Source organism: Protopterus annectens, chromosome 4.part0 (genome assembly GCF_019279795.1).
Source record: "Protopterus annectens isolate FY-2018-M chromosome 4.part0, PAN1.0, whole genome shotgun sequence".
Lineage (NCBI taxonomy): Eukaryota > Metazoa > Chordata > Ceratodontiformes > Protopteridae > Protopterus > Protopterus annectens.
The window spans coordinates 759,971,454-759,996,132 of record NC_056733.1 but is presented as its reverse complement, the minus strand read 5'-3'; the positions used below and the strand labels follow the sequence as shown (position 1 = coordinate 759,996,132).

General features: G+C 41.3%; 1 protein-coding gene across 2 annotated transcripts in view; it reads right to left on the bottom strand.

Moving 5' to 3' along the window:
- LOC122799575 overlaps nt 1–24,679 on the bottom strand; it is a 597,377-nt gene that overhangs the window by 370,368 nt on the left and 202,330 nt on the right. For both annotated transcript variants that reach the window (XM_044068716.1, XM_044068717.1), the window contains exon 2: nt 8,954–9,984. In XM_044068716.1, the coding sequence (XP_043924651.1) occupies nt 8,954–9,984 (1,031 nt within the window). The remainder of the gene's footprint in view (nt 1–8,953; nt 9,985–24,679) is intronic.

Sequence of the window (24,679 nt, the reverse complement as noted above, 5' to 3'; positions counted from 1 at the left end):
AGGCACTCTTTAAAATGGAGAACATTGACATCTGTGCAGTGACAGAGACCTGGTTCAAAGCTCCAGAGAGCACCCCTACGTTACCAGGCTATAATTACCACACCTTTCGGCCACCAAACCCGGACCGAAACACTAAAGGTGGAGGCGTGCCCATATTCATTAAGGATATCCACACCTCCAAGCTAGTTGCTCGGCATAATGCATCCGAGATTATCCAAGTTCAACTAACTCTGGGCAAAACCGCAATCCAGATTGTAGCTTTCTACAGACTCCCCACCATGCCCCAGGATTCCCACTCCTCTTTTCTTGATACACTGGAAAATATTAAGGTACAACCCAACACTCTAATAATGGGTGATTTCAACTACCCTACCATTAACTGGGAAAACTACTCATGTACCAACTCTTTTGCTGAACGTTTTATAGAAATCATCAATTCCAACGCCTTGGATCAACTTATCCACACCCCCACCAGGGGCAGCAATATCCTAGACCTGGTCATCACCAACATGGGTGACCGGTGTTCCACACCAGAGGTCAGCTCCTCGTTGGTCAGATCCGACCACAAGCTAATCACCCTAGACATCCACATCCCACTCCCACCCCCCATTAGGAAAACAACCGTAAACAATTTCTCCAAAGCCAACTTCACGCTTCTTAAGACAGAAGTAGCAAACTTCACGACACCCATGCAGATGGACAATAGAGGTACGACTGCTGAATCCTACACAAATGCACTTTATAAGCACTTACATGAGTGCATGTATCGTGCTATCCCTAACAGAACCAAGATGCAATCCTCCAAAAAAAGGAGGCCAATCTGGTGGTCTTCTGCCATAAACAAACTCTACAGCAGAAGAAAGAAACTGTTGAAAAAAGAGTAAAATCCCACGATTGGGGGAACTCCCTGGTCAGCCTCAGTAAGAAGCTAAGATCCCTCATAAAATCCTCCAAAGCTAGTTATGAAAACAAAATTGCCACTGATTCTAAAGACAACCACAAAGCATTCTATAGCTATGTCAAAAATCTCAATGGTAACACTCAGATCTGCTCTGAGTTACAGCACAATGACACTAAATATACAGAACCAACTGATATTGCCAACATCCTGGCAGATAGGGGGGTAAAGTTAGCACTGAACCTATCACCCCCTAAAGGGCCCATCTTTATACCGGAAGAATGCAAAGTTCCTGTAATCATGGCTGCACAGGTAAAAAGCTCACTCTCCAAAGCCAAGAACACAGCATCCATGGGACCTGACAACATCCCAGGCTGCCTTCTACAGGAACTACAGAATGAACTGGCACCCCACCTAAGTACCATGTTCAATCATAGCCTCACCTCAGGCTTTGTGCCCATTGAATGGTGCACTGTGACAGTTATCCCACTCCACAAAGGGGGGGCACAACAGACCCCGGGAACTACTGACCCATTAGCCTGACCAGCCTTGTCTGCAATGCCATGGAACGTATCATCATGGAACTCATAAAGAAAGGCATTGGAGATCTCCAAACTCTGGACCCCACACAGTTTGGGTTTGTAAAAGGCAGATCATGTCTCCTAAACCTGATAGACTTTTTTGAAGTAGTCACCAAAGCCACAGATGCTGAGAAGGTGGTTCACACAGCCTATCTAGATCTCGCCAAGGTGTTCAACACCATCCCCCACTCTGGAATTATAGATAAACTCACTAAACTAGGTATAAATCCCTATGTCACAACATGGGTTGTCAACTGGCGTACTGACAGAACCCACACTGTTAAAGTAGCAGACTCCAAATCAGACTTCAGACCAGTGCCAAGTGGAGTACCACAGGGTTCAGTCCTGGGTTCTCTCCTGTTTGGTATCTACTTCTTTGAAGTACAGGCTAACACAGAAGGTCTTTGGCTAACTAAATTTGCAGATGACTGCAAACTAAGAGCCATAATTGAAACTCCCAATGATGTGGACATCCTACAAAAGGGCCTCACTGAGACAGACGCCTGGTTTCAAAGACATGGTCTCAAGCTCAATGCCAAAAAGTGCATTGTCATCCACTTTGGTAAAAACTCTGTACCCATTAACTACCACATAGGCGGTAGTCTACTTAACACCGAAAGTGTGATAAGAGACCTTGGGACACAGGTGGACAGTAGCCTCTCCTTTGATAATCACATCGCCACAGTGGTCAGGAAATCCTTCTACGTGACACACCTCATCACAAAAGGTTTCTCATCCAGATAAAAAGAGGTCATTGTTTCCCTCTACTCATCACTCATTAGACCCATTACAGAGTACAATGCCCCTTTTGGTATGTACCTCACAAGACATCTGCAACAACTGGAAAGGCCACAAAAATACCTCACAAAGAGGATTACTGGCCTCAAACAGATGCCTTACGCAGACCGTCTCAAAAAAACTCCAGCTTTACTCCGTTGCATATCGCATACTCAGAGGCGATCTCTGCCTAACATACAAAGCTATGTCAAACCCAGAGCTGTTGGACATGTTCCACTTAAAGAAATCCCAATCCCTCCGAGTTACACACTCTAGGGACCTAAACCTTGTCACCACAATAAACAGAACATGTTGGAGGGATAGATTCCTGTCCCAGAGACTTTCCATACTCTGGAACACACTACCTATGTCAAACAGAGCTCCTCATTAGCACTCTTCAAGAAAAATCTTGATGATTGGATGGGAAATAGGAAATTCACCCCAGGGATCACTTCTGTGGTTCTGCTTGACAGGGTCACAGGAAAATAATTTTCTTGGGTGGCGAAAGCCAGGGTACCTTTTTGGCTAGGCTTGTATAGGCCCTAGGGCCTATAGCCTAGTACCTACCTATGAACCTAGAATGGTATTCCCCCACCTCTAACATTTTCATTACCTTCATTCCTCCCCTTCTACTTTATTGTGATTAAATATAATATTCTAACCCCATATTATAAATAGAATCCATTCAACAAATAATTACATCAGTATAATTGGAAATTTAGTTAACTTCTATTTCTAGGGGGTATATAAACTGATGACACCATTAGCTTATTTCTCTGAAACTTACCCTTAAGTGCTGCAAACCTTTCCCTTTTAAAACTTATAGGGCACTTGGAAGATAAAGGACATTTTTTTTTTTTTAGTATTACTAACTCTCTTTGTCTTAGTATTACTAGCTCTCTGTTTTATCCCTGTATATTTACAGCTAGCTTCACTCACAAACCTTTTTCTTGTTAGTTTGACATGTTCTGCATCACCTAGATGCTTTTCCTACAGATATGCCGACCTCTCTCTCTCCCTCTCCCCCTCCCTCCCTCTCCCTGTCTCCCTCCCTCTCCCCCTCCCTCTCTCTCTTCCTCTCCCCCCCTCTCCCTCTCTGAATTGCATTCAAAATTCCATTCTTCTTAACTGGGTGAGCTAGCTCATTAACATTCTGGCTAAGGATGTACACACCCCCCCCCCAAAATGTGAAGAAGCCATCATTTTCTTCCACTACCCATGTGTCTTTTTTTTTTTTTCTCCCTCTGGCATTTCTATCTTTGCATGCATGATCTCAACCATGATATGCATCATAAACCAGAACTATTAACACACAAGTGCAAACATAACTATACAACTAAATACAAAAAAAACTCTCTTTGAATGATTAACTTTAATATCTTCCAAGATGGGGCGAAGAATCGAAATTCCGAGAGAATAGTGTGTCACCCACCAACAAATATGTATGATCATAGACATACGCTGGGGCAGTCCTGCCATTCTGGGCAATATTACAGATCTTTTCCGTCACGTATCTTTAAACTATCTCTATTTACCTCATGCCTCTGTTTTCCTCGTGTAGCTTACTTGCATCCCTCTAGAGTTGCCAAAATCCTCACTTAGTCACCTTACTTAAAACAATATCTTAACTGCCATCTTATTGACTTTAAATGTTCTGCCAGTGCCCTTGTCTTTCCTTTTTAAAATGCTTGTGTCATTGGAAGTTACCATTAATCTGTTTCCCCACTAATTTCCAGTTAATGTTGCTGCTTTCTTGTCTTAAAAGCTCATGAATAAGTCATTGTCCTCTTCTAGATGTGATGCAATCCACTCTCTAATACCCAAGGTAACATTTACCAGTAACTCTACTTCGGTTCCCTAAATTATTTATGTTGGCTCAACCAATACTTACTTTCTTGAGGGGGGAATCAAGAACCCATTTTAACTAACCTTTTCTTCTTATTTAAAATCAAATTCATTTTTCTATATTTTATCAAATTAAATTAACTTCACATTTCTTTATACAGCTATGACCTGCAGAAATTTTACTTTGAATCACAGTGTAATACATTACCTCCATCCCCAAACTCCTTCCGTTATGAAATGCACTAATGGTCATATTGTCATCTTCATTTGACTTTGACGTGTCATGTGACATACCCCCATCATTATTTAGCTATGATAATGTACAGATAATGCAAACTCCCCCGACTGTATATTTAAAAATAGTGTCTGCCATGTTACAGGTTATACTTGCATTGATTCCTGATTACTAATGGTGCAATGAGGTTAAGAAGAATAGCAGAGATGGAGAGTAGTGTGCCTACACCCACCATCACTTCAGATTATTTGTTTTACCAGTCATTACATTAGTTTTAAATTAACTTTCCCTAAATACTTTTGCTCAGGTAAGATGGGGCATCGGAGGGCATGCCTTCTGATTTACTGTGTCTTTGTTCCCCACTTCCCATATACTCTTCTCTTGTAAGGTCTACACTTGAGCTTTTAAGGCTGCCTATGTCTAAATAATGGAAATGAATCCACCTGTCTTTCTAATGCTGATACTTTCTGTTTGTTGTGTTCCAGCCTTGGATCTTTACTTTTTTTTTTCTGGAATATAATGACTGAAGAGCATCATCTGGGATAGCAAAGATCTTGTCTTCCTCTAGAAAGAGTAGCTTTGGTTTTGCAAGGTACAGCAATTTAAATCTCATCTCCATCACCTTACATCATGCTTGAACTGGATAAAATGCCGCTCTTGTTTTACATGTTGCGGCTGAATATTCAGTGCTACAAAGCCTCTTTACTTCCTACAAATCAATCTATTATCTGGTTTCCAACGTTGAGCCAAAAACTTATCCTGTTGTAGAAAGTAGTGGGTCTTACTAAAATTTGTCAGGGTGTCTGATGCTTCCTCTTACAGGTATCCATGACTTAATGTAAGCTCTCTCCCATACGAGTTCTTCTTCTCATGTCCACTCTGATCCTCCTTAATAAAAAGATCATCTCCCTTTCATCCTTTCTGGCTTATACACAAACTGGTGTTATTGCTCTAGTAGCACTGCATCCATAAGGTCCATCTGAGCCTCACCCGATGAAACCTGCACTTTCCACAACTCATTCTCCATTATCTAAGTGTTTCAATTACTTCTTTTAATGATTCATCATTTTCTTTCAAGTATGTGTCTATCATTCAGCCTCTGCATTTCTTTATAACCAGAGTAACTTCTATTTCTTCCTCTCCACTTTGACTTGCCATTGATGTGTTTTCTGTTTCCCTCTTAATCCCATTCTGTTCCAAGGAGATACTTTTCCTTTTTCTATTTTGTTTTTTTTTTTTTTTTTTTTTTATTTTTTTCTTTTTCCCTGGCAACACAAACATCACTGCCATGCTCAGTCTATGTTCACTCTCTGTGTATTATTATTTACGCCATCATCTTACTGGTATTAGGTTTTACTCCTATTACTTTGTGTTCTGACTGATAAAAGCACTTTCTCCCTGCTACTTAACCCCACTTGTGCCATAAAAGAAGTCCTCAAAAACTGACTACAAAATGAGCTTAGCACAGCAGAGCTGGTGTGAGCCATGACATAAAAATAGGAACAGGCCCGTTTACGGTTCTTGTCTGCATCTGTGAATAATTATGGACATTTGAAGATTATACAGTCTCAACTAACCCAAAGGTTACACTTCTGAATTCTTAAGGAAGCCTAGCATTTGACAAATTACCTGTGATTAGAAAAATTACACTAAAATAATTCCTGCCCTTAAAGCCTACAGGAGCCATTTTTCCATTGTATATCTAGGTAACAGAATTACATGAAGAGTTACAGTTCAAAAATGTAGCACATAAAAATATACATTGAGGCCTTTCTCTCTGGTTGAGAATAAAAACACTCCAGTAACATTTTCATTTTCAGAGTGAGACTGCATCTTGAATACAACTTCTTGCCAAGCTGTAGAAATGGAAAAAAATACATGGGCTACTGCTACACAAGAAAATAATTTTCCTCCTTAAGAAGTCAGACATGCCATGAAGAAAAAGTTACTAATAATAGTGACATCTGGTGGGGAATGGAAGGGCGGGAGGGGGGAGATGAGCCCTTTTCAGCCGCTTCTGACACCCAACATTTACATCAGATTATTGTTGGAAGTAATGGCACCTCTTCTTGAAAATGGCTTGCCGTGGTCAACAATAACTTAAAAATACTTTGTGCTGCCTCTGGGGCATCCATAAGCTGTCCGGCAACTCCCATGTGCCTGTTCCAAGCTGAATAAAAGCATTCTGCCTGGGATATCTGCTGCACATGAGCCACAGAACACATGTATCACCTCCTCTCTGGAAGCTATAAATGATTAGGGATGCTAGTTAATGCTGTTTTCTTTGAAATGTGGCTTTGCTCTTGTCACAGTTTAAATCAGTTTTAGATTTATAATTTCTTTGCTCTGTATAATCAAAGAAAAACCTAAGCCCTTGCGTTATACACTTTTTGAATGAAATATTTCTGTAATTATACTTAGACTGTTTCAAAATAAAACTTTACCACAACTTAGAATGACATCACTTAACTACTAAGGTAAAGCCATATATTGCTGTTTCTATGGCTTGTTAAACACTTTTGATGGGTTGGTTCTACAATGATAAACCATCTCAAAACAGATTTTGCCACATTCCAGAATGTATGTTACTTAAATGGGCAGCTATAATCATGCCAAACACTGCTGTTTCTGTGGCTTCATTAACAATAACACACAGCTTGGTGCTCAAACACTTTCTTTTAGAAGTGTGCACAAAAAGTGAAATGGGAATGATTTTGATCGAGGCTCCATCTTTCAGGATTAGAAGCTAAGCTCCATTTACCCTCTTCTCATTCAGGCCTGATTAAACAAAAAACTCATATCTGCTGGAATGGCCTGTTACTCGTGTACAAATCGTACACATTAAAATGTGTGACACATGGTTAGACAGTCTTTGAGGGCAGAGTTCCCCAAAAGATTATTTAAATATGAGACAGTTTTCAGGGAACACTTGATCCTCAATATCTTTGCTCATAAAAATCATCATCTTCATTTTCAAAGTGTCAGCTAGGCTCCTGCTAAAGATGTATAACAGAGATACAAGATCACAGAGATTCACAAATGGGATTGCTCCTCATATTCTGGGAGAGCGCAAGGCTTCCTTCTTAAGGACCTGAGACGTACTACATTACTTATTCTTAAGAATCTCACTGTTCAAGGTCTTCTCCCTCTTAAGTTGTGATTAACACAGGGAGGTGAAGTCAAAAATTAGAACTGGTAGCAAATTAGATCTTGCTCCCAAGGTACCAGCTGGTGTTAAAGGACATAATTTGTTGCAAGGCCACAGATTGGAAAATATACATGATACAAAGAATCAGGTCTGGTGTCTCTGCTCATGAAGTGCTGAGGTCCTTGGTAAAGATGAAGACAGATAAAAGAAAAAAAGATGCGGAAAATTAAATACTGTATATTCAGTGTCCTCAGGGCAACCCTGGACTGCCACTTAAAGGCAGTAACAAGTTTTAAAGCCTATATTTGGAAACTATTCTGTATGGCCCTTTCACTGTTGCCTCAGATTTTTTTCTCCTGCATTTTTAAATAATTTGTTTTATAGACTTAGAACAAAACCCTTTGCAATTTATTTCAGTATGTAAACACTTGGGATAATTGTACACTCTGCATACACAGTTGGTATAGGTTGGCCTTAAAACATACCTTCACACAGTATACAGGATGAAGCCAAAAGGCCCCATCTGCTTTTCAGATGGTTTTCTTTAATAACACGCAACGTACAGGTTCTCACACACAACCCAAGATGGAAGATGCTGCTTCCCTAAAATACACCAAAATAGTATACCGGTAAGGAACCACCACAAACAGAAAAAAAGAAAAACTAGTCAAAGAATACTTCTAATGAAAACAATACAAAAAAGGGAAGAAAAGAAGTTCTGATATAATGCTTTGGAGCACTAAGAAACTAAATGATCTGGAAGTCTAAGTTACCTCTACACAAAACTAGATGCAACACATACACACAACACACACACACAACACACACACACACACACACACACACACACACACACACTAATCAAATACGTAAATTTTTCAAACTCCATCCACATGCTGGCTACAAATAAATAATGAATTTAATTTCTGACTGCAGGCAAAACAACATTTCACCTCAGGATTTATTTCTCCCCATACTCATAACAGACAGTTCCACCCCTTTTGCTGCAAATTACTGCTGTATGCAGTGAATATTTATTTCCAGTTCAACCCCTGAATGAACTGGGGCCAAAGAAAGAGCACTTTTTTTAACCTCAGCAATGGCAGACAGTGTAGACACAACACAACGGCTATAGTCTGAAATCTCCTCTCTTAAAGCTATCACTGTGTAAATGTATAAACAACTATGGGGCATAACCTTAATGGCGTACTAAAGTAGAATACATAGTCAGAAGAATGAGTACAGGTAGAAATAGATTACAGTACTATCCAGTTGCACTGTGGCTCCTTACTTTCATAGATAATACTTGAATAATAAATGTGAAATCTCACAAAAAACAATATGATAAACTTCAAAATTAAGTAGTTTTCCACTACTATTATATTAACATTAAAGCAGTTTCTGTAATATGCCTACCAGCAATATAATCTTAAAGTGAGCAGGGGGTGATTTCCCCAAGTGTTTCTTACCTGACTGTCATGCAGAGAGCAACCAATATCACTGCTGTAAAGAACATGGCAGCACCAACTACAGCAAGAAGCACCATACTTTCACCATCTCCAGGTTTCACAAGACTCTCAATGTTTACATGAGTCTCATTTCTGTACTCAAAGAGCAGGACAAATCCTCGACCTCGACCTGTAGTGGTGATGAGCTCCATGATCACCTCAACCATTTTCACGGATGATCCAAAGATCATGGTCTTGTTCAGTGGTGAGTTTGTCCCACAAAAGCGGGAAGAAAATGTTATGAGATCAGATATGTACAGAACATCATTGGGGCAAACATCTACTGCTGGTGGCTGGGTTGGGGATGTTTCTACTTGGAAAACAGAAGCTGCTGGGGTTGGATTTTCCATGATTTGAGGTTGGTGATTAAAATAATTCTCATAACTTTCATCTACTTTTCTTGAGGGAGGCACATAGGCCGGTAAATTATTCACATCCAGGGTCCCATTTGGATAATTGCTACTGTCAGTATGCGTCACTGTAGGATAGTTGTGTACAGGGTCTGCTCTTGCCACAGACTCTTCATCTGTGGACAGTTTTAGTGGAACTTCTTGAGGGGGTGCAAATTGCTCTTGTATGGTGTCTTTTTCATCTCCATTCTTCTGAGAGTCGGTCAATGGGGCATCAGTGAAATATCCACTGAAATTCTTGGAGTACCAGTCTATGAAGAGGTCACTGGATAATCTTGTTAATGAGCCCTCCTTGTGAGGCTCTCTGGTTGTACTGCTGTAAGAGACCTCTGAGGTTTCCTTATAGGAAGGGTAATTTTTTATCAATTTTAAACGGAATGAATTTCTGTCTGACAATGTGCCACCATCCCCTGGCTTTTGAAACACATCAAAGTCAAAAATCTCTATCAGCAACCGACTTCCAGTGGGCACAAAGAATTGCCACACACAGTGCATGTTTGGATAGTAGTTATTTGGAAATCCAGGTGACAGAATCAGTCCCCTCTCTGCCGAATCAACAATGGCCCCACAGGAGTAGTAAACCTGGAATTAAAAGTATAGTTTCAGATTTAAATAATTAAAAGTGTGTATTTAATTATGCCATATCTTAAAATAAGCACGTTAGAAAGATGGGAAAAAAATCAGTTGCTGTATAACCTAACTTATTAATGGATTCCAGCATTTTTTCCCTAGAAGGCAGCATTCTTTCAGCTGGCAGAAGTATGCTTAAAACACTCAAATTCTTCCACAAAGGATCCAAATGTTAAAAAATATAAAGCAGTCTCTTTAGTAACCAGTCTAATACCTGAACTGTACAAGATTTATGTAGCATAGTTAAAATTATACATGCACATTTGTTGTGATCAGCCAGAATATTTTGACTGAAAAGTTCAAGCAATAAAACAAATTTACATTTAAAATATAATTACTTATAATAAAGTAACAAAAGTATCTTGAAAACCCAAAAGTATTTTCCAACAATGTTAAAACATAACAAAAGATACAGAGTTCTCAGAAATAAACCATTATATAACACAAAAAGTACAGTTGTGTACCTACCGTAAATGTAGATGTTCGAGTGTATTCACTGTTGCAGTCATTACTCTTGGGTTATCCTGCTGGCAGGCTACCCGCAGTCGGCCTGAATTCCAAAGTTCTGGTCCAGCGTCGGTTGCTGTCGCCTCTTCCCTGACGTCAGTGCGCCAGGGGTATTAAAGATGCAGCCAACGCCATTTTCTTCAGTTTTTCTTGCCCCAGATGTCAGGTGCCCCCAAAAGGGTAGGCTAAATATATTATGCCAAAAAAACATACATGCAGTAAAGACACATTTCCTTCATCTACAAGCAAATATACCACATAGGTTGTATAGAATAGAGAAGTACATATAAACCCCAGCAAAAGAAAGGGGGACGTTGGGAGGGTAACCTGGACTGCAACAGTGAATACACTTGAACATCTACATTTATGGTAGGTACACAACTGTACTATGTTCATCGTGTTTCACTGTTGCAGTCATTACTCTTGGGTTGAATCCCAAAGCTGAGGATAGGTGACTGATCTAAATAGGATTAGGAGAGGCTATGAGGCCCTGCAGAACTGCAGTGGCAAAGCCTGCTCTGGATTTAGAGTAAAGAGGTAAGTGGTAGTGCTTTGTAAAAGTGTGCACTGAACTCCCAAGTTGCAGCCTCTAAGATGTCTTTGGTTGGTACTCCTCTGAGGAAGACTGCTGAAGTGGCTGCTGCTCTGGTAGAATGAGGCCCAATGCCCTTAGGCATGGATTTGCCATGCTGAGAATAGCAGAAACAGATGCAATGACCTATCCATTTAGAAATAGTCTGTTTTGAGATAGCTTTTCCTTGTGATGCTGCAGCATATGACACTAAAAGTTGCTCAGTCTTTCTGAAAGCTTTAGTTCTGTCCAAGTAGAAGCGTAGTGCCTGTGTATGTCCAAAGAATGCAGAATTTTCTCTCCCTTGTTCTGTGGGTTTGGATAAAAGGTAGGCAAGTGAATGGTTTGGTTGAGGGCCACACTGGACACCACCTTAGGCATAAATGTTGGGTTTGTCATCAGAGAAACCCTGTCTGGATGAAAAATGATAAAAGGTTCCACAGCCATGAGTGCTTGTAACTCCGAGACTTGTCTTGCAGAGGTTATTGCTAGGAGCAGAGCTGTTTTCCAGGATAAGAATTTTATATCAGCTGTAGAGGCTGGCTCAAAAGGAGGCAGTGAGAGTTTTTCCAAGGCATAATTGAGGTCCCATGCCGGACTTGGTGCTCTCCTTGGAGGCCTGATGCTTTTGGCCCCTCCGAGGTACTGCCTTATTAAAGGATGAGAAAAGATAGGTGGTTCCGTATTGTAATGGGCTGAAATGGCAGAGGCATGAATCTTAACTGATGAAAAAGAAAGGCCTTTGTCCAGCACCTCAGTTAGGTATTGTAAAATCTGAGGAATATTTGGTACATACGTGTCAATGCCTTCTTCCTGGTTCAAAGCACAGAATCTCTTCCATTTTTCTGCATAAGATTTTCTGGTACTGGGCCTCCTGGCCTCCAAGATAACATCCATAACAGCTTTTGAAAGAGGAGTGTTCTGAATGGCTACATTATCCGCCATGCTGCCAGATTTAAGGTCCTGAGTTGGCTGTGCAGGATCTGATTGCTTTGTTGGGTCAGCAAGTGAGAAGTCTGAGGCAATATCCATGCTGGACCTTGAGACAAACTCTTTAGGATTGGGTACCAGTGCTGGTGTGGCCAGTCTGGCATAATCAGTATCATTTTTGGCTTCTCTTGTCTGACCTTTAGGAGTACCTTAGGAAGGAGAGGCAGTGGAGGAAAGGCATATACTGTTAGGTTTTTCCAGCTGAAGGATAGGGCGTCCACTCTCCATGCTTGTTTGTGATAAATCCTTGTGCAAAATCTCTGTAATTGGCAGTTGTGAGGGGAGGCAAATAGATCTATGTCTGGGCATCCCCATTTCCTTGTTATCATGCTGAAGACTTGTGGATCCAGTTTCCACTCATGGGGATCCATGAGGTTTCTGCTTAGTTCGTCTGCCAGAGTATTTGTTTTTCCTGGCAGGAATTGTGCTTGCAGGTGAACTTGATAAGTCAATGCTGTGTCCCACAAGGTCATTGCTTGTCTGCAGAGGGGGTAGGAATGTGTGCCTCCCTGCTTGTTTATGTACCACATGACCGTAGTATTGTCCGTCTTTATCAGTAGCGGTCCTGGATAAAGTAGATCCTTGAAAGCTGTCAGGGCATTCTGAACAGCTAGCATCTCTTTTTGATTGATATGAAGATGCATCTGGCTTGCAGGCCATGTGCCCTGAATACATTTTCCTGCCATATGAGCCCCCAGGCATAATCTGATGCATCCGTTGTCAGTGTTCTGTCTGGCTGTGAGTAAAGTGAATGGCAGACCCTTGTTGTAGTGACAGGCCTGTGCCCACCATCGAAACTCCTGTTGCAGGCAGGGAATGAGGGTAATTACTGTCTCCAGGCTGTGGCAATGCTGAGTCCAAACACTTTTTAGATACCATTGTAGTTTCCTCATATGCAGTCTGGCATATGGAATTAGTAGAATGCAGGATGCCATGAAGCCCAAGGCCTGCGGGATTTTCCTTGCAGATAACTGGGCCTTTGTTGCCAAATTTTTGAAGTAAGACGTCAGTTGCCTTTGTATGTCTGGCGCGAGATAAGCCATCTGGGCAGTTGTATTTAAGCTTGCACCCAGGAATATTATCTCTTGAGAGAGTACTAGTTTCGATTTCTTTTTATTTACTGTGTACCCTAGGGAAATTAGTAATCTTTTTACAAACGCCAGATGCTTTAGAAGAATATCTTTGTTCTCTGCTTGAATAAGGCAGTCGTCCAAGTAGGGATATATTTGAATTCCTCTTTGTCTGCAGAATGCAATTACTGGTGCCAGGCATTTTGTGGAGACCCTGGGTGCAGTAGATAAGCCAAAGGGCAGTGCAGAGAATTGGTAGTGCACTGAGCCAGCTATGAATCTGAGGTATCTTCTGCAAGATTGTCTGATTGGGATATGCAAGTATGCCTCTTTTAGGTCCAAAGTTACGAGCCAAGCCTTCTTGCCCAGCATGGGCAGTAGCTACTGTAAAGTCAACATCTTGAATTTTGGAACTTCCAGAAACGTGTTTAGTATAGACAGGTCCAGTATTGGTCTCCAGGCTTTGTCCTTTCTGGGCACCAAGAAAAGTCTCGAGTAAAATCCTTGTCCCTGCTCTTGTTGTGGTACTTGTTGAATGGCCCTCATGTCCATGAGGGCTGTAATTTGCTTTTGCGCCTCTGCCCATTGTTTGTTTGGCAGGTCTAGCATACCTTTTGCCCTTGGTAGGGTGTGAAAATGGAACCTGTAGCCCTGGGACACTATGTTCAAGACCCATTTGTCTTGGGTAATCATGTACCACTTTGGTGAAAAAAGTGCTAGATTTCCCCCTAAGTGGGCTGCCAAAAGAAAAGTGCTTGAATCTGGCACAGGAAAGTCATTGGGACCGTTTCCTGTAAGGTTGTGATTTGTCTTCTCTGCTTTTGGAGGTAGCAGCACCCTATTGTTTAGGCCTATATGAGCCTTGGGGCTGAGATCTGCCTCTGGGACATCTGTATCTGCCTCTTTGTGGCCTGTCTGATACTGGAAAGGACCAATTTTTTGAAGGCCAGTTTCTGCTAATTCTGGGTGGCTGTACCTGGAAAAAATCCTTAACTGTTTGCATGGATTTCGCTTTATCCTCCATTTTCTTTAACACCTCTTCTGCTTTAGCACCAAACAAAGTATCATGCTGTAATGGAGCATCTAATAATTTACATGATCAGGCAGATTCTGTTCCTTTAACCAAGCATGCCTTCTAATAACAGAACCTGTAATAGTGGCCCTGCAAGAGGCCTCTAGTGAATCATTTATTTATTTATATTTGTTGACCGGGAGTGTCCGACTGGACGTAGGTCCATTTTCAGTGGAGGCCCGGGGAGAAAAGCTCCACAGTTAAAATAAACAGACAGTAGTTACATTGGATTACATAGCGATTAACAATTTACATAGCAATTACTTACAAAACATTTACAGATGAAGAACATAGTACATCAGTAGACAACTAGAATCTTTATCTGTGAAGTACATAACAGACATTAACAAATGTTACAAGAAGAAGTTCCTGCTGTATAATAAGTACTAGCTTATGAGTATCTGAGTTTGCTATAATCAAGGTAGTTAGTGGAGTGGAAAGAAAGGCAGTGTTTGGATGGGGTGGGTGATATTAGAGTGGGAGTTGCAAGGGCATAGCCAGCATGTTTTTAGGTGCGCTTTTAGTAAAGTTTTGAAGTGGGTGCATGATGGTACGGAGGTAATTGTGGGTGGGAGGGAGTTCCATAATTTGGCTATGGTGCAAGAGAATAGTGCTTCACCAGCAGAGTTACTGGCTTTAGTGATCTGCAAGTGATTTTTGTTGCTGGATCTTAGTGGTCTGGTGGTGCGAAAGGGGTGGAGTAGATTCTGGAGGGATGGGACATTTAGTGGATGGTTTACTAGTTTGTGGGCGAGTGAGAGTTGATACCACTGAAGGAGGTGAGGGTGTTCAAGCCAGCCCAGTTCAGCAAGTGAGAGACAGTGGTGACTACAGTAGGATGCCCCTGTGGCAAATTTGGCGATTTTGTTGTAGCAGGTCTCTAGCTTGTTTAGATCGCATTGCCTTAGGTTGGTATATATTGGAGAGGCATAAAGTAGGGTGGAGATAAGGTGGGAATTTGCTATTGAAATCTTTGCTGCTTTGGTGAGAAGTTGCTTATTTCTGCATAGTGCTCCTCGTTTTTTGTGGACTTTTTTTATGGTCATGGATATATGAATGTCAAATTTTAGTTTATTGTCTTTTTTCCACTCCTAGCAATTTGGTGTGTTTAGTTGGGTATATAGTGGTGCTGTCTTTTGCTGTGATGTTAAAGTGAGAGTTGTTTTGAGTATGTTTGGTGGGTTGGAAGATGAGTAGTTTAGTTTTGCTTGGGCATTGGATAACCAAGTTTCAACAGAGGAAAAGGCTTCCTGTGTGAATTTTTGCAGTTTGTGTAGGGACTGGGCTGAGCAGATGACGGTTGAGTCATAACCACATTGCAAACTATGCTTTCCCACTTGTTCAGCTGCATGCAATAAATCCTGCATTTCCTTGTTCTCTGAACATTCAGAATTTGTCAACATTTTCTGTTTAAGCAGTGACATTAAGTATTGCTGATATTTAAGCATATGAAACTGGCAATTTAAAGCCCTTACAGCCAAGGTAGCAGAAATGTAAACTTTTTTCCCCCCATCTGTCCAGTGCCCTAGAATCCCTATCACAAGGGACAGGGTTTTTTGCAGTGGAAGCTTTGACCCCTTTGGGACCCTGATATATAGTTTCTGGGTCAGCAGCGGAGTTTTTATATAGGAATTTATGGGAATCTGGGACCCTGTAGTATCTGTCTGGCTTAGCAGGTGCAGGGGATAAAGAGTCAGGGGACAGGCCGGACTCTGAAAATACATCATCTACAATGTCTAGAACAGGTAGAATAGCAAGGGGTCTGTGCTGAAGTAGAAGCAGAAAGTCTCTGAGCTTTTTCTTAGATTCTGAGTAATCTTGGCTCTCCCAGTGGAAATGCTCCCTCATGGTATGCAGGGTTTCCCCAAAAGAATAATCCTCAGGAGGAGAGGCTGAAGGAATGGATTCTTCAGCATCAGAATCCTCATAGGGAGGAATAGAATAGCCCTGTTCAGAAGAGGAATCAGAGGAAATAGAAACCTGATCAGAAGAATCATATTCTGTCTCTTGCCTAGGCCTCTTATCAGGAGGGGGATGGGAACCCCTGATCAAAGTAATTAGGTCTTCGGCCATTTTAAGCATCTGTTTTTTAGGCATGGAAGTCTGAGTAGAAGAATGCTGTACTTGTTTCTTTGTCTTTAGAGATGCTTTAGTCTTTGTCTTTGAAGCTGAAGATGGTTTAACATAAAATTGTGTAGGTCTGAAGACACCCTCAGAAGCCGATGCCTGCTCAGCGGCTCTGGAACCATCTGAGGGAATGATTTCCGAGTGTCCAATACCTTGAGTATCCAGAGGCCCAGTCAGCTCCACGTGGGAGTCGGAAGCAGCCTGTGGCCCTGAGGTAGTGGGCGCCAGGGGCTGCAAAAGCGCCTCACTGAGAACCGGTGAACCGGCGACTGGCCTAGCAGAGGCCTCGTCGTCAGTTTTGGACCTCGGATGCCTATCCTTTTCCTTGTCCTTGCGTTTTTTGTAAAGTCCGGTCATCGGCTGTTCTGACGGCATTATATAATTAAACCTTTGGCCAAAGTAATGAAATGCAAAACTGAACTGGCGCTTAATAGTGCTTTGTTTAAATCTAGCACAAAACCGACAGCTGGCAACTTTATGGTCAGGGCCTAGGCAAGGAATACAGTAAAAGTGAAAATCCTTATGAGGTATTTGCTTCCCACAAGAAATACAATTGTTAACTTTTTCTGACATCAGTCTGGAGCAAGAAAAAAGTTTCCCCAATGGGGTACTTAGCTTTAATGAAGACTTCGGTTCTGAAATTCAGATTTGAAAATCTCAGGAGTGGGCCGACCGGCACTTGTGAACTGCTTTTGCTTCGGGCACCACGCGGCAAGAAAGACTGAAGAAAATGGCATCGGCTGCATCTTTTATACCCCTGGCGCACTGACGTCAGGGAAGAGTCGACAGCAACCGACGCCGGACCAGGACTTTGGAATTCAGGCCGACTGCGGGTAGCCTGCCAGCAGGATAACCCAAGAGTAATGACTGCAACAGTGAAACACGATGAACATCAGCATTTCTTCATTAGTTTTCTAACAACTTCTCTATTTTAGTTTTACTAAAACTTCTCCATCTTAATCACGGTCAAGGTGGAGCCAGAACCTTTTTTTAGAAAGAAGCAAATGTAATGCATGGAACCACTCCTGGAAATAATACTAGTCTATTGCAGGAGACAGACACATACACATACATGGGCCAGGATTCAATAATGCCTAGACTAAGTGTACACTAACTGTATACTGTTTTGAGTGAACAGATATAACTCACACCTTCTTCCTCCTAATTTTGGTTTTCCTGATGATATTCTTGCAATTTTAAATATAGACAGGGATTCATAAAGGTTACCACAAAGTGTAGTACACTTAGTGTAATCTTTCTGAGTGACTAGAAAGCGGAAAAATGTGATAAGAATTTTATTAATACATATCATGTACACTAAGTGTAGTGTAGGCTTTACTGAATCTGGCACAGTCTTCTCCCTGCGGGCAATTTAGAGGATCTTTACCTAGCAGCATGTCTTTGAAGTGAGAAAGGAAACCAGAAACCTCAGTGGAGAACACATAGGCTGGGATTCTTAGTTGAGCTGTGTAGTACTCAGAATTCACCTTTTACGGTTAGCATCCATGTCTACGGTGGTTGCAATTCAGCAAAATAGGTTGCATAACAATGTATCAAGCAGTGTAGCACATCATTCCATGTATTCAAATAAATGCATGATGACACTCAAATGAAAGCAGGAATGAGACGACAAAGCTTATACAAACAAAACAGAGCACAATTCATTGTGGTTTTTAGAGGAACTTCAGTACTATGCTGTACAAATCTACAAAAGGCTAGAGAATGAAGGAACATATCTGGAAGACTAAAGCCCACAATGCTGCTAGTGATGCTTTGTACTCTAACTCTGTGTCCAAAGCTTGTAACTCAATCCCAACATACATCAAACATCAATCTAGTTCACATTTGTTTAAACCTCAGTCAAAGCAATACGTTAAAGACTCCTGACTTTGCTCCTGCTCAGCTGTCCCAGGAAAGACCCTTTCCATAAAGGCTCTCAGCTTTCAATTAATTTTGTTTTTTCACTACTAGCTCTATAATGCCTGTGCAAGTATTGTCTGCTGCTGACATTTTTACATTATAAAAGAATAAATGACACTAGTCCTTCCACCCTTCTCTCTCTTCCTGCTGTATAACTGAGCTTTTGGTTTATTTCCCGGCTCCACTCCCAACCCTTTTTTCCCATCTTTCTCTTCACATTTCCCTTCTTATTACTCCTTTCCGTATTCCATTAACACATACGTTTAAACTAACTTTATTTCTTCCTTACTTGTGATGATATGATGCAATACCGCTATTAAGTGCATCATATTCATCATTTTAATTCTGTCATTCATTATTCTGTATCTATTGTTTATATCATATACTAATTGCATTTATTTTATTAAATTGTTACTGTTCTTTGGAGCATGTCTACACAGGCATCCACTGAAAACAGACTATTTTATACTCAACTGGACCTTCCCAGTAAGAAACAAAAATAAACAAACACAGCAGTAATTCTCAGTATCACAGCAGGACTTTCTCAGCAGCATTTTATTATACTCTTCATCACCAGCTCCCATCTTCTGACCACCATGGTACATGGCGGTAATGAAAGAGCTATAAAGCTATATGCAGATTTCATGCCATATGTGGACTAGCTAGGAGATAGCTGCTTATTTTAATGTGGACTCGGAAACCGTAAGAATCCTGGTGGACACAGGCCAACAACAAGTGGAACGCACAGGAATGCATGGTCTTTCTATCAGTTTGGAGACAAAGGGTTATGTAATACTCTCATCACTACCACTGGCTCAGGGATCAGAAGGGGACATGTTAGATATACCTCAGGCATCAGACTCTAGAATACTTGACCCGTTTCTCTAAATTATGTTCCTACATATGAATGAGGATGTGTGTTTTTCCAGGATAGCAGGGCAGACAGCCACCACTATGCATGGCTTCTAGAATATTGCATGCCTCCATGAGGAACTGGGTGCCACAAACTGCACATGTGTGGCAAAAAGGCCACACCTGGTCCACAGTAACAGTATTATGTCAACAGGAAAGGCTGCAATTCCTTGAACTACCAACTAGTGTGCAAAACACAGAGTATTATCAACGAGTTTGCACTGCACCCAGGCAATTCACATGTGTGACACGTCAACCATACTACTGTGGACACTCAAGTGATTTTTCACAGAGATGTCTAGTTAGTTTATGTAGTTACTGTGGGAAGGATGTATATGTGGAACTGTATCATCATCACCATCAAACCCTTTTTCACCATTTTCTGCATCAACTGTCATCATCTCCCTCAGTTTAATACCACTATCCTATGCTCTTTGATATGCAGTGGTGGTGCTGTGGTAGCGTTGTCGCCTCACAGTAAGACGTTGTCCTGTTCGATTCTCAGCTAAAGCATCTTCTGTGTGGAGACATGCATGAATGGGCGTACCTTCATTGAAGGTAGTGCGTCAGAGCTGGCAACTCGGCACGTAAAAATCTACTGCCAATCATTGGCGGACCGGAGTTCCGCTGTGGCGACCCCTAACCGGGAAAAGCCGAAAGACACAACATCCTATGCCCTTGATAGTCATTTGTGACTGTTGCAGGACATCTAGTGTGCTCATATGAAATAATCCTTCTCCCAATCAAACATAAGTATGTTATGTGCTGCAGGTGATGCAGGATACACCCTTAAGCCCTGGCAAAAATTATTTGTTTATAATCCAAGACTGCTCCCAAATTCCAGTAGAAAACAATACACGTGGAGAGCCACATATCATCAAATCGGTATTTGGCCTGCTAAAGGCATGCTTCTGCTGTGTAGCTATGTCTTGTTGGGGTACTGCAGCACTCCCTTGACACAACCTGCAACCTGGTCATACCCTGTGCCAAACTACTTACAATACAGTAGAAACCAGCAGAACAAATCCAGTGGTACACCTGCATTAGGACCAGATCCCCACATCACAAACACAGAAACTGCAGCACCATCTGATGAAAACAATGAGCTAGAAAAAGAGGAAGCACGTTCTGGACAACAACCACTGCAGATATTGATGAGCACAACATGTGGCAATGTTGGGAAATACAGAAGTCTTTTTATGAACTGTGGGTAATGAACATAACTGTCAATGCTGTGTTACATATAACAAACATAATGCATGTACTGTTCATGCTAAACAGACATAATGCATGTATTGTTAATGTCTGGGCTGTGCATGGTCAGAACATATTGTTCATCAGACATCACATATGAAGGTTATGCTGGGTCACAGTTATGTGCACAGGTGTCGAGGGGCACAATGACAATGGGTGACAGACTGCCATACACCTCTTGATTCTGGTGTTGCGTGTGCACTGTGCTGGGCACACCACCCATTCATTGGAAAACTGGTCATTTACCCTTCCTATACAACAATGTCACTATGGGCAGTGATGACACTTAAAACCCTTCACATGGAAGTGGCAATGGAGGTGATATGTGCCCCCACAGACTTCATGACACCAATCATAATGGTGTCTCAACTCCAGCTCTTCATGGCCAGGTGACACAGCACTCTGCTCCATGATGGACCTCAGAGCAGCAAACTGTACCTGAATGACATTTTTGCATATCTGCTGACTGATCGTGTCATCCACATGCCAAGGGTCAATTGTGATGCAACAGCAGCAGACATCCTTGTGAAGATGCAATATGATGGGTATACCTACATCTGATGTGTGCTCATCTGATGTAGCAGCCACAGGGGAAGTACTGCTGGGGTTCACAAACCCAGGAGGACTCTCCCCATCTAGGATTGACAATCACTAAGCATACAGTTAGGGGTTGCCCTGTGGGTGTGTGACTGTGTCTTCATCCTATATTCAGGGTACCTGACCATCCAGGATGGAAACAGGCAGTGCCACTGTGTTGTCTGACTCTGGTATACAAAAAAGTGTTTTGGCAATATCATCACACCTTGCATGTATGTCAACATCGGCCCTTTGTCTTGCCCTAGCCTCTGCATGTATCTCCCACTGCACAATTCTGCCTTGTGAATACACAATCCAGAAACAACAATGAACACTATCACAGACGGGGCCACTGTACCTTCATATGATGTGACATGCAGGTGTTTATGTAACATCAAATGGACAATACAACATATACCTCCAACTATTCTGTTGCGGCTTTACTCCTGATATTCATATGGTGACAAATAAGGTGTGGAACTCTGATGAGCCTAATTCTGTATGTACGTTATACTGACAACTGCTGCATATCATACTGATCTGCTGCATCTTTCATTGTGACATTAGATTAGATTAGATTAGATTAGATTAGATTAGATTAGATTAGTACTAGGCTAACTACCCTTGTGAGCCATTTTAAGCCTAGCCAATTATCCCCTGTGAGATTCAAACCCTGTACCTTGTGTTTGTAAGGCAAACACCTTAACCATTAGGCCATCGTTATCCTGACAATAACAGCCACATCTCCAGGGATGGTCACTATACCCATTTCACCACTCATAAACATACACTCCATGTCCATGCCTGTTGTAGTCACATTCTGTGGCTGAGCACTGTGTGTCAATGGAAAGGCTCCCCAACAGCTATCAATCATGTGTGACACAACTATGACACTGCTGCAGTGTGTGATTATTCCCAACCACAACACTGATATTGTGGACTAGTTACTGCCATTTCTGCTGACAGAGTGGCTGGTTAGCACCCCCTTTCCAATAGGTATTACACAGGGGTTCTACCACCACATCACCTGTGGGTCCAACGGTGTTGCATATATTGCAAAGTGCAAAAAGCGTCCGGCATTTTATATTGTTAAAATGAAATGACATTTAGGGAAAAAATTTACAAACATATTTTTGATATTAAGAGAAAATATATGCATAATGCTTTACTTAAGCATGTTGACCAGTATGAAGGATTGGTTTTCTATTTTTTGGTATAGAGGGGGTAGTAGCTAGTCCATGCGAGGGGCTTGGAATGAAATTCTTGAAGCACGCAAGCTATTGTGGCAATTGAAAAACAATGATAAGAACTCTGAGCCTTAATGAACAAGTGTACTTAAATTACACTCTTATAAAGGGTAAGGTTTCTAGGCATACGACAGTCAAATTTTTATTGTATTTATTTATTAGTATGAATGTTTAATGCTTTAAATATATTAAAGAGGTTTTTCCTTAAAAAAACTGCATCATGTGATACTATCTGTGTTCATAAGGAAATAATGTTTATGTTGTGTTAGCTTTGATGAAGACACAATTTTAGCAAGAACCAAAGGGCTTAACGTTTTAATTTTTTTTTACATTAAAGTCGTTACAATGTTCCCAGCAGCATCCTTGGTGTTCAACAGTCTTGCTCCAGAAGGACAATATCTAATTTAATTGACCCTAAAGGGCAAGCAGCACAATCTACTTCAGTTCCTTAATGCATGCCATATTGCATTTTGAGCTTAAAATTAGTTTTAACATCACAATAACGAAAATATGAGTGTGTGTGTTTCAGTGCGGTTAATGAAGGATAATTCTGAAGAGCTTTCTCTTGCTTAGATTCGTACCTGACAGCCCAGCTCTGTAGCATTTAGGGATAAACCTTATGACTCAAATGACCAGAATTTTAGTAACTCAGGCTTAGACCCAAAAGCTTTCAAATTATCTGAAATAAATTGAACTCCAAGAAGATTTTTTTTTTGGACGAGATGGGCTGAGTGGTGCGGTGGTGCAGCAGTTAGTCTTGTCACGTCACAGCAAGAGGTTCTCCGGTTCAGTTTTCACCTGTTTCTTGTTTACTCACTGCAGTCATATTTAAATATCCCTTTGAATACAGTACAAAACTGCATCTGGATTACCATCGATTCTCAAAATAATTCATAATGTTAAGCATTGAACACTAAAGTAATATTAGCATAGTGAACACAAGATGACATGTGACTCTGCAATAACACAAAGCAAATATGCCAGAACATGTTGGCAGTTTCCAGAAGTTACAGAAAGGTGGTGTTCATGTCAGCTACACAATTGTGCATTTAACATAATAGGACTGAAATAGTACTGCTCTGTACTGTCAGGTAACACAGGGCTTCCTGACACAGGGAATACAGAAACCATCCAAAGATAAACAAGGTAAAGGTTTCTGGTGAAATACAGAAACTCATGGATGGGCCTGTGAAGTCCCTCCTCTGGGCCAGTAATCAAGGAGCCTAAATCCTCACCACTGACACAAGTGAGAGACGTTCACTTGGAACAAAGATAGATACACACACTATTTCCAGATGCAGCTCTCTGCATCAAGCACAATTTCCGTCGAGAGCACCCAGGGAACATACTCAGTCTGGGGGCTGGGTTTCCCTCCCTCCCTCTCTTTCTCTCTCTCTCTCCAGGGCCCCCAATAAAACTCACCACTGGCACAGCTGTACACTTGAGTCCTCAGCAGAGTGTTCCAAGCCAAGGCCTCCACCACCTTCTCTGTGAAACCAGTGCTCTGTGTCCCTTCTCCAAGCAGCTGACACACACACACACACACACACACACACACACACACACACACACACCTGGGAAAGGCTGGCAAAGATTTACTCGCTCTGCTACCCTTTGCCCAGATTATAAGGTAGTTACACTGCCACCAGCCAGCTGCTCTAAGGCTCTTACAAGGGTACCCAATTATACTGAGTAACATTAATACTAATACAAATAGTAATGTTTGACCAATGCAGCAAGACTTTCAGGAACTGCCACAGCAATAATGTCTGACCAATGCAGCAAGACTTTCAGGAACTGCCAAAGCATCACCAACTATAATTACTCTTCATGGTTAACATATTCTCTAAAAGATATCCGCAATGAAATTTTTAAATACATCTAATAATCAATAATAAAAGAACATGAAAATACTGAATATCTGTTTACAATAAACACCAGCATTTCAATCACATGAAACATTAAAAATAACACAGATGGATAGATGCACACAGAGGAAAAACAATACTTAACTAATCTCACTATATTTTCCTAACTGATCTAAAGAATTACTATTCCTTGGTTACTTACTAAAGCAAGGCAAGACGAAGTGGATGAGGGGTCCTTCTTTGTCAAGTTTCAAAAACAGACTGCCCTGAGACTTTTGTATCATCTAGAATTAAAGCATCATTTCAGTGCTTGCTTACAGTATGACATCACACACATTTGACTTCTGGTTCCCACACTACCACCTTTACTAGAAACTAAACCAGAATTAGCACATATGTGTTCCCATAAACACAGATACAGCTTCCAGATGCTGTAACACATTTTAGCAAAGCTCTAAAGCCATTTCAAAACTTCCACCCTTCCAAGGTAGCAATTAGTTTATCCCTAAGGACAGTACAAGTAGGATTGCTAG